Source organism: Magnolia sinica, chromosome 6 (assembly GCF_029962835.1).
Source record: "Magnolia sinica isolate HGM2019 chromosome 6, MsV1, whole genome shotgun sequence".
Taxonomy (NCBI): domain Eukaryota; kingdom Viridiplantae; phylum Streptophyta; class Magnoliopsida; order Magnoliales; family Magnoliaceae; genus Magnolia; species Magnolia sinica.
Genome location: NC_080578.1, coordinates 38356880 through 38368075, shown reverse-complemented (window position 1 = coordinate 38368075; position 11196 = coordinate 38356880). Strand labels below are relative to the sequence as shown.

Here is an 11196-nt window from a genome sequence, read left to right as displayed (position 1 = left end):
CAAAAATTACTTTCTCTCACATGGAAGAGCTTGGATGTGAGCTCATTTGGTTGCTTGGATTTTGTGAAGAGAGAGAGAGAGAGAGAGGGTGGTTGAAAAAGAAGTGATGGGAGATGGGTGATGGATGTGAGTGATGGGTGAGGTGATGGATTGGTTGACTTTGGGTTTACTTGACTTATGGAGAAAGAAAGCATGGGTTGCTTTGTACTTGACATGAGGTGATTGATGGGATTGATTTGACATGTTGGAGAGATTCTCTTGGGATTGCAACCGCGCTGCGTTTCTTCAAAATAAACGTCGGCCCACATCTCTTGGCCAGGGTATCGGATCGGTGCGTGAGCCGCGGCGTTGGAACCGCGGCGACAGTGCGATCACAATGGTACAAGTCTCGGATTAAACCGACTCAATTCTACAGGATACGACTTAGGGTCATGCGCAAACATCGATTATCGGACGCAGGTTGCCGAAATTTGACGGGAAGGATCGCGGGATTCGACGGAACAGTACGGTTTAGGATACGGGTCCTACAACTAATGGTTATAAGTAGATTCATTTAATGAAAATGGTGTATCCTATATTATAATTGTCGTTGTTATATATGGTGAACACACGGTCATTCGAATCTTAGGTTAATTCTATCGGCTTGGGGAACTCCGGCTCGACTACTATTGGGTGCGAGCACTTGTGTAGCCCAGTTATTGTCGTCATCCATGTTCAACCTGGGTCGACCGAATAAGTCAGGGGTGGCTGCCCTAACTTGGGCCACCCCCTTAGTTTGGGCAATTAGCCAACTGACCCAATATCGTAGCAATCCTAAGTATTGCTATGGACTAAACACTATGTCACGCAATCATAGCGTAGGTTCTACTACACAACCACTTAGGCATTTCATTGAACATGTGAGAATCCATAAGGTAATACATTTACTAAAGCATTAGATCAAACATGTGAGCATGCGGAGAGTAGTACAATCACTTAAGCATTAAATCAAGCATATGAGTATCGACAAAGCAATACATTCAACCCCTTAGATATTTCATCGAACATGTAAGCGTCTAAATCCAACTAATAGCATAAATTATAACTAAATCAAAATGTGAATATATTAGCATGCGCAAGTTTATCTACAAATAACTAATCATTGATTGAGACACTCGTGGGTCGATAAAAGATAACCTATATATAATAGTCTGCACCTTAGAGGGTTTTGCGTAACCTAATAGCGCTTAAGGTTAGGGTTTTTGGAGAAAAATCACCAATCCTAAACTAAGATCAAGGAAACACCATTAATAAGTAGAAATCTACACTATGTGTCACGCCCTAAACTCGAAAATCGGGCTCATAAAATTCTCAATCAGCGAATCCGGTGCCGACAGCCTCCGTAGTACCCCATTCTCGGCTCCCAACGCCTATATGCCAGATTCCAATTCTAGGATCCTACAAAGAGGATTTTCCAACATACATTTAACTCGTAATAAGCATAATCACAAGTTTACCCAAATCACAAAGGCAACATCATCATCAAATATCCACTAATATAAACAGTTGAATACAGTGCTGAAAGGGAAATACATATATTGAAAATCGAAGCTCCAGAAGACAGCTGCACGTTCCAAGCTCAACGAAGCTGCGACCTAACGCCACCTGCACGCATCTATCGTGCATAAGCTTATAAAAAGCTTAGAGGGTGGTGTAAGTGTGTGCATAAGGTAAGTGTCAAGTATGCAATATTAGAGCAATGCGGAAACATGCTGGTAAGTCCATAAATACCATCAGCCTTATCCAGGCTATGCGATGCAAAAACATAATAAGCCAATATCATATACTGAGGATGCAATGCAATATGCAAATCCTTACGAGTCCACGAATACCATCAGCCATATCTAGGCCATATAAATGCAGAAACATAGCAACCCAAAATACCATATGCCGCGGATACAATGCAATATGAGGCGCGAATGAAATGACCAACCTGGAGTGTGAAGTCGGGATGATAGTACGTAGTATTGCAAGCTGTGGGGTTCATCACAAGGGACTTCTATCCAAACCAGTTTTATACATAAATTTAGATAGCCAGACTCAATGTGGTAAACCCCTGATCTCAGGTTAGTTGCGCGCTCCAACTGAAATCCTAGCCATTACGAAGGTACACAACAATTAGTTGCACACCACCAGCCCGAGTGGATAGTGAATGAATGAATGAATGAGTAAAATGCTAAGTATGCAACTCCTGCTCAATAAGTCCACATATCAGTACCGTACATCTTTAAGATCATCACCGGGGTCTAGTACACTCTATACCAGCTTATCGCCCCTATCCGAGTGCACAAATAGGTAAGTGGAAGAGACATCACTATCCGCCTGCTAATATTGGGCCCGACTTGTCGATAGCGGACCCATTCCTCAAGTTGATCAAACTCAACCTAAATATTGCCCCCTCACTCAGGCGGATAAGGTCACACCCCATTCCAACCGACCACGACATAGTGGGAGATGCGGGCGCTCATGTATATCACTCGGTTTAGACGTTGGAGCGTCCCTTGGCCTCGGGGGTTTAGGGATTTTCACCCAATGACATTTATAACGCCCGTATGCTAAAACCAAACATTTTCGATGTGTCATCTGGCCATCCACGACATGTCTATGGAGGCCACGACCTTGATGTTGATAGGGCGTACGGTGGTCATATCATAAATTGTGAGATACATGAGTCTCACCATCCAGTCATGCATCAAACTTGTGCGCACCGCGCGCTCATGTGGGGCAACTCCGTCTCTCAAGGGGTCCCATAATAATCCACCCAATGACATGTGCTATGATCAATCACTCTTCATATCAAGCATACATATGATGCGTATGGGTATGGATCGTTGAGCTATATTAAGCATGTTATATAATGATGATGTACTCTCCTCATGTCAAGGATGGGCCTAACGAGGCCTAAGGGAAAGTCATAATGTGGACATTTAACCATCATTACCCATCAATGTAGACATTTAACCAACATTGGTCCCAAGGAGTGGCCCACATAGAGTCTAACATATAGTGGGCCCATGGCCTCACACAAGGGCCCAATTCACATCCCATTGGACCGTATCACATGGGCCTCAAATACATCACAATGGGCCGCATCATATGGGCATTATACATCGCAATGAGCCACAACAATGGGCCTCTTATACATCAAGTGGGCCGCATCATATGGGCCACAACAATGGGCCTCATATACATCAAGATGGGCCGTAACAATGGGCCTCATACACATCAAGATGGGCTGTAACAATGGGCCTCATACACATCAAGATGGGCTGTAACAATGGGTCACATGTACATCACATCGAGCCTCATTATATGAGCTTATAAATATATCACATTGGGCCTCATCGAATGGGCTGCAAATATATCACATTGGGCCTCATTTTAAGGCCTCACATACATCGCATTAGGCCACATCCCTTGGGCCTCAAATATATCACAATGGGCCACGTCCCATGGGCCTCTCATGCATTATATCGGCCCTCACACAAGGGCCATATATACATCACCTAGGCCTCATACACGGGCTACATATACATCGCAATGGGCCTCATACACGAGCCGCATATGCATCACAATAGGCCTCATTACATGGGCCGCATATACATCGCAACGGGCCTCAAATACGAGCCGCATATACATCACAATGAGCCTCATTCCACAAGCCTTAAATGAATCACAATGGGCCTCGTCCCACGGGCCTCATGTACATCACATCGGGCCTCACACATGGCCTCATGTACAGCAGGTGGGCCTTGCACATACGGCAAGTGGGCCTGCACGAGTCAAATGAGCCCCACCAGATGGACAACATGAATATACAATGCATACATCACAATGGGCTGCCTGCCCTGGATGGTGTGGATAAAAATACATCATGGTGGGCCGTAGCTCATGAACGGCGTGCATACAAAACATACCTCAGGTGGGTCCCGTCCCAGCTAGACGATGCCGATAAAATACATACATAAGGGTGAATCCTGTCCTAGCTAGATGGTACAGATAAAATACATACACCACGATAGGGCCCACCGTCCTATGGACGGTGTAGATAAAACACATACATCATTGTGGGACCCACCGTCCACATTGGATATGTGGACGGTGTGGATCAGAACATTCATCACGGTGGGTCATACCGTCCCATGTACAAGGACGGTGCTGATAAAACACTTACATTAGGACCCCACCGTCCACATTCTAGACGGGGGAGTACAACACATATATCACGTGGGATTCCCACCGTCGGGAATGCTGGACGGCTCCACACGTGTGGACCAAGGTGATGTTTGCGCTGCTTCTCCAGCAGCGTGGATAGACAGTTTGGACATAAAGCATACCTAATGTTGGAGGCCCACAGACTTTGCTGACGTCAAACAGCAGCTTCAGCTGCGTGGGATCCACTGTCCAGATGGACGGTTTGGATATAACACAAGCTACGATGGGGCCCACGGAACTTGCTGACGATATACGGCAGCCATATAGGTGGTGTGGGGGTACTCCAGCCAATCCGCTTTCCCCAACGTCCAGAGATTGGACGGTGAGGATCAACAACATCAAGTGGGTCCACACGTGCGTGGCAGCTTCAGTCCAGTCAAGTTAAGCAGGTAACGGCTTGCGGTCGGGTGGAAGCCATAGTATCAAATATCTCCCGTCCCAAAGAACCCAACAGAAACGCCTCTCTCTCTCTCTCTCTCTCTCTCTCGCTGCGTGTGGTTGGAAACTGGAAATGGAGGCATCGACGACCCAAGAATCGCAGCAGCAGCAAAAGGCAGGTTCGAGCACGTACAGCTACGAGTCCCCGTTCCCAATCTACGCCCTCGCATTCAACAGCCACAACCGACTGGCCCTTGGCTCCTTCAACGAAGAATACTCCAACAAGATCCAAATCCTCTCCTTTGATCACCAGGTGGACCCCACCTTCATCCCCACCGTCTCCTTCGACCACCCTTACCCCCCAACCAAGCTCATGTTCCACCCTTCCAACCCCAAACTCCTTGCCTCCTCCGGCGACTTCCTCCGTCTCTGGGACATCCCATCCGACGGCTCAGATCCCTCCCCAGACCTCCCTCCCAAAACCATCCTCAACAACAGCAAGACCAGCGAATTCTCGGCCCCACTCACCTCCTTTGACTGGAACGACGCCGATCCCCGCCTCATCGGCACCTCCAGCATCGACACCACCTGCACAATCTGGGACCTTGAACGCCTCACCGTCGAGACCCAGCTCATCGCCCACGACAAGGAGGTCTACGACATCGCCTGGGGCCCCGCCGGTGTGTTTGCCTCTGTTTCCGCCGACGGTTCTGTTCGCATCTTCGACCTTCGCGACAAGGAGCATTCCACCATTATCTACGAGAGCCCCCTCCCCGATACACCCCTCCTTCGCCTCGCCTGGAACAAGCAGGATCTCCGCTACATGGCCACCGTCCTCATGGACTGTAACAAGGTCGTTATCCTTGACATACGTGCCCCGGCCATGCCCGTCGCTGAGCTGCAGAGACACCGTGCCAGTGTCAATGCCATCGCCTGGGCCCCGCAGAGTGCCCACCACATCTGCTCCGCTGGGGATGACGCCCAGGCACTCATCTGGGAGCTGCCTGCTGTTGCTGACCCCAACGGGATCGACCCCATCCTCGCATACTCAGCTGGGTCGGAGATCAACCAGCTGCAGTGGTCCCCCCTCCAGCCTGATTGGATGGCGATCGCGTTTGGGAACAAGATGCAGCTCCTGAAGGTTTGAGGTGTGCATCGTCCCCTTCTCCTTAGATTGAACTGATGTCAGCACTTTTAGCTTGGATTCTGATTAAGTCGAAATTCCTTTTTTCTCCCCCTTAAATCAAGCATTTGAAGATGTGCTTCTATACCGTTGTACAAGATAATAAACAATTACAACAGAACAATTCATTCTAAATGCACACATATTTTAGATCTTTTAAATTTTTTTTATTTTTTAAATCTAGTAGAAGAAAAATATATAGAATTGGATCATGAATTGGAAATGCTGAAGCTTGGGTACGGCGGTTCGACCGACCATACTAATAAGGTAAGGTGCCGGGGCACATACTTCTTGATTAGTCTATGTAGGCATTGGGACCCACCATGGTTACCAGATTGAGAAATGAATGAAGGAAAAAGATGCATAGACCGGCTCATTCTATGGGAATTGTGATAGTAGCTGGCTGGTAGCATGAAACGGATGCAGGATGTGGGAAGTGAGAAATGTTGGTATTTGACAGGGCAAATGGGTTTCCATCACTGACTATTGGAGAGGCACATCCAAGCATGATGGCCTTCTTCCATTAGGTTGATTGCCTATGTGGCCGATTAATGTGCTTGTTAGTTGTTAGTACCAAGGTGTGTTGTAACCGCTGTTACATAACGGCAACGGTGGCAACCATTACACATTATGGGATTGTAATGGCCATAATGGCCATTACGGATAAAAAGACCTCTGTAATGGCTGTTACAGGGCCAATACAGGTTCTTTTCAGTTTTTCTTTTTCAGAAAAGAAAAAGATAAAGATAAAGATAAAGAAGGTTGTAACGGCCGTTACGGCCCATATCGTAATGGCCGCCACCGTTACCGTTACAAAATACCATGGTTGGTAGCCTTTTCTCTCTTGCACATGTGAGATTAGCAGGATACGGGTATGGTTTTCTGAAATTTTTTCCAAACATGTATGTTTCTTTTCGGTTCTTGCTTTTTGTTGACATTTCCACAAGTATTAACATCCAGGCATATGATTGGCTGATTGCACTGGTCCTACTTCTCTGAGTGTGTACCCTGGATGGGCTTAAACTAGATTTTCATGTGAGAACAGGAGTGAGATTTTGCCATGCCAGGATATTCTCAGCTTCCTCTGCCTTCCAAATCAATATTGGGATGATTGTAATACCAATGAGACTAAATTCGAACAACCTGTAATACCAATGACACTAAATTCGAACATCCTGTAATGCTTGCTGCACATGTAAATTGATACAGATTGCCCTTTTCTTCCAGTTGCATGACTGTTGATGGATTTTAGGCAAGAGAATGTGAAATTTTTCATCAGCTTCTTCTGTACTTGAGGAACACACTTGAAATTTTGATTCTGTAAGAATCTAGAGATCTAGATTTCATGTGAGGGATTCCATGGAAGAAACACCCCATCTTTCCTGAGAAGATTTCCCTCTGGAAGCTCCATAAGTAACTAAGGTTGTGTTTTGTAGCAGCTTCTCTTTCAGAATAGAAGTCATTCTACACTTTAGAATAGCTTATGTTTCGAAAGAGAAGGTGCCAGAAGTAGCTTGTGGTGGTGTTACCAAACGCACTCTTATGTCTTATTGTCTCAACGTAGAACTCCCCTATGTCAAACCCATATATATTTCTAAATCCTTAAGAACCTAATTATATCTCTTAAATCAAACTAGAATAGGAAACTGAATTTTAATCTCATTAGGAGAAGTCCTAATCATGGCAAAAGTATGAAAATTTTAAATGACTCAAATTCCTAATGCTGTCTCACAATTAAAAACTCACTGAAACAGCCCTAAACAATTGAATCTTGTGTAATCAGCAGTGCATTGGAGTAGATCTTTGTTGAGTATGTCTATATATATATATATATATATATATATATATATATATATGCTCATTAATAGCCAAACAAACTCAGTTACAAATATATGACTTTAGGAAGCTGGGTAGTCATGCAATTGCATTGATTTGTTAGCTATGATGCCCAATATAGGCATGGATGCTGAGAGCAGGACAGGACTCCGCATTTCCCAAAATATAGGATAGGGATGCGGGTACCTGTATCCCATCTGATACTTCATTACCAAGAAAAAATTCAGTAGTTTAAAAACCACTGAGTTCAGTATGATAGGATACTATTTAAATGCTTGTTACGAGTATTCATGCAGTCTTTGGTATCAATGTTGGTGTTGGCATGATATAATGCCAGTATCCTGAACACATAATGCATACATGTTTCTGGGTATCCTAGTTAAATGCATTTGAAAGTCCAGAATACCAATTTCTTTCCCTGTAAAACTCACACCATCCTTGCAAGCAGGTGTGAAGTTGCACATTATGTGATGTCTTGTTGTCAGTCATACGTGCATTTTCATAAAGCATCATAATATTGGTGCATCTCACATAAACTTATTTTAGCTTTGTTAAGTGCACATACTTGTGCAGTAAAGCTCATGTACATGGCACACATTACCAGCATGGCACATACATCCAAGATATAATCCATCCATCAGGTTGGTCCAACCTTATATATTCCTAAAAATAAAATCTGGTCCAATCAGCATGTGGGCTAATAGGTAGATGGGTTAGAAAACTTCAGCCAAGTTTTTCAGAGCCGTACATTTGTTTAGCAAACTGTGGCCCACATGACCAGTGGATCAAGCTGATTCTTGGACTAGGGCATCATTATAGTGGTGCCGCTCTGTTGGATGGGTTGGATCTCGGACCTATCTTACCATACCGGCACATGTGTGGCATGTACATGAGCCTTCACACGTGCGTGGGCTTAGCAAAGCTCAACTTATTTGAAGTATCCATGTAATGGAGCATAAGTAATCATCTAAGATTTGAGGAAACTACTTCAGTCAATCTCTTCAACTTTGTTTTGGTGATCCTCAAAGCCTATGTAGAAAAGTCAAAACGGGGAATGCTGTTATTGCTGTAGGTAGATGTTTGATGGGAAGATTTGTAAGTTCTCTGTTGAGGCTGTTTACTGTGGCTCAAATGAAAGACTGTAGTTGAGCAGTTGCTTCTTAGGATGTATATTAAAAATCCTATCCTTTGACGAGTCTATCTATAATTAGTACCATCTTTAACCACTTAGACATCGTTTTCGCTTGGCTGCTCATTAGTTTGGATTACAAAGGGCCCTTTGATTTTAATAATAAATTTGTCTTCCTAGCTTGCCCAGTGTGCCTCGGCAATGAAATGACAGGAGATTTGTGATAACCCACTCTCTAGAGGTTAGTGAAATCAGTGTACAGCCAATGGGAGACTTGCTCACTGCAATGTCTTTGTTCTTTGAGTTTGGGTTCGTACCCAAGTTGAAGTTCATGACTTCATGTTATGGATAGCTGCTGGGTTCAAGATGTTGTGTGGATAGCCATCGCCAATAAAATCCTTACTGTGGACAATCTTAAAAAGTGGAATATGGTGATAGTTAATATGTGTTTCATGTGTAGGAGAAGTGAGGAATCAGTGGACCACCGGGATGAGTCCTGATGATTCAATCTCTTGGATCAGTGGCCTAAAAATATATGGTTAGGGAGAGAACTCAACAATGGTCACTTAAAACTGGGCCCTGCTTGTAGGAAATTGCATATCTGACTGCTATTCACATTCCGATGCATCGGAACCTTCTAATTCTTCATACTTGTTTCCTTCTTTTGCCTCCCTCTCAAATTCTTTAAACCTTCATGTACCTTTATGCAGATCAATTTATGGGATTGTTGTAAGAGACGTTGTGCAAGCTGAGCTTCTGGGTTCCACAATTCAAGTTTGCTTGGGTTGATTGTAACATATTTCCGGCATCATATGCTATCTATTTGTGATGTGAGGTTTGGGTGCAGCGACCGTTGGATGTAGACGTACCACTACATGTTAGTCTCAATGGCTTCCAGATAACAGTGACAATGGTCGATTACAGCATCTCAGAAGGGACTCAGGTGAAACACGTCTGTTCCTTTGGAACTTACAACTGGGCATGCTTTCATAAACTTAAGGTAGGTTATATTCACAAGTCATAACCTTGAAAAGAGGATGTTAGCTGTATGTAATGCTTGCGAATATCAGATTGCACATAGTCCTTGCAAGTATTAAAATTGTTGCAGCATCATTATGTTCCAGTCTAATTTGTAAACTAAGAGTAGGGAGGTCTGAGTAATTTTAAACGATCACAAATGTGTGGTTCTTTTTCATAATTCATTTATATGAATCTTCTCTAGTGTTGACTAGTCTTGCAACTTTCATAATATTGGCGATACTTGATGATATTTATCGATATTAGTGATACTTTGAGAAGAATTTGTTACAAAAGTTCCTTGGTAATATCCCTGTTACCAATGATTATATCCTCAATACTGAGGAAACATCTGTAAATAGGCAAAAATTGACAAGAAATTGGAAAATTTTCGTCTTTTTTTTTTTGAAATTTTGCTCCTTGGGTGATTTTGATCACTTTTTCTTTCTTTCTTTTTTATTTTTAAAGAAAAGTTTACATTTGGGGAGAAATCTCAACCGGAAACAAAGGCATGCCAGAATTCATAGGTGATGAAAAATTCATTAAAAAAACTTCTTCTTTTAATCTTTTTTCAAATGTTAGCATGGATTGCAATGAAAATTCATGTCTGCGTATGAGTCTCATGCGTTGACATAGATTTGTGGCAAAAATTAACATTTAAGTGAAAAATTAGGGAAACTAGGAAAATCCTATTTTTTTCATTTCTATATTGGAAAATGTGTTCTTTACTGTTAATTAATATGGAAATTTTCTATATTAATGTGTTATCCAATCTATTGATTGACTACAAATTTTGTGAATTTATTTATTATTTTTCAATGACACATGGTTAGGCCCCATAAAGGAAACTTATTATGTGTGTGTATGATATTTTGATTTCTACACATATAAACATGTTTCTTTTAACTTCTTCGAAAGTTTCACTAAAAAATTCCACCTTTTTTCAATGTTTCCATCAGACGACAGCAATATTTTTCCGAGCATTGACAATGAGATTAGTGATACGGATATATGTTTCCATTTCCCAATCATTGATACATGTAACATTAATGATACTCTGAACACTGCCCTGAGTCAAGGCTAAACTGGCCCAACTCACCCGAGCATTATTGAAAAGCCCAGAGTCAGGGTTAAACCGGCCCGACTCACCCGAATAAGGGGTGTCATGGTGTTGAACTGGATTGGGTCCTACTGATTCCAAGTCGCACTGGACTCAGACAAGTGTCGTAACCTCGTCTGCCCTACATGTGGCATACATGTGTGTTAATCGAAACCATTGGTGTGGACCATTCATCAGGTTACCTTGAATGTGGTGCTTGGACCTAAACCCTGGGTGACTAGAACCAGAGCTCCTTCAGCGGTTCAAGTCACGAGTCCATTACTATGCTATCCATGGACA

General features: G+C 43.3%; 1 protein-coding gene across 1 annotated transcript; it reads left to right on the top strand.

Moving 5' to 3' along the window:
- The first annotated feature begins 4670 nt into the window (after positions 1 to 4670).
- On the top strand, positions 4671 to 10011 carry LOC131248678 (protein TRANSPARENT TESTA GLABRA 1). Its single transcript, XM_058249063.1, has 2 exons — positions 4671 to 5780; positions 9491 to 10011. The coding sequence occupies exon 1, from the start codon at positions 4766 to 4768 to the stop codon at positions 5777 to 5779; it is 1014 nt and encodes a 337-aa protein (XP_058105046.1). The 5' UTR covers positions 4671 to 4765; the 3' UTR covers position 5780; positions 9491 to 10011.
- The last annotated feature ends 1185 nt before the right edge of the window (positions 10012 to 11196 follow it).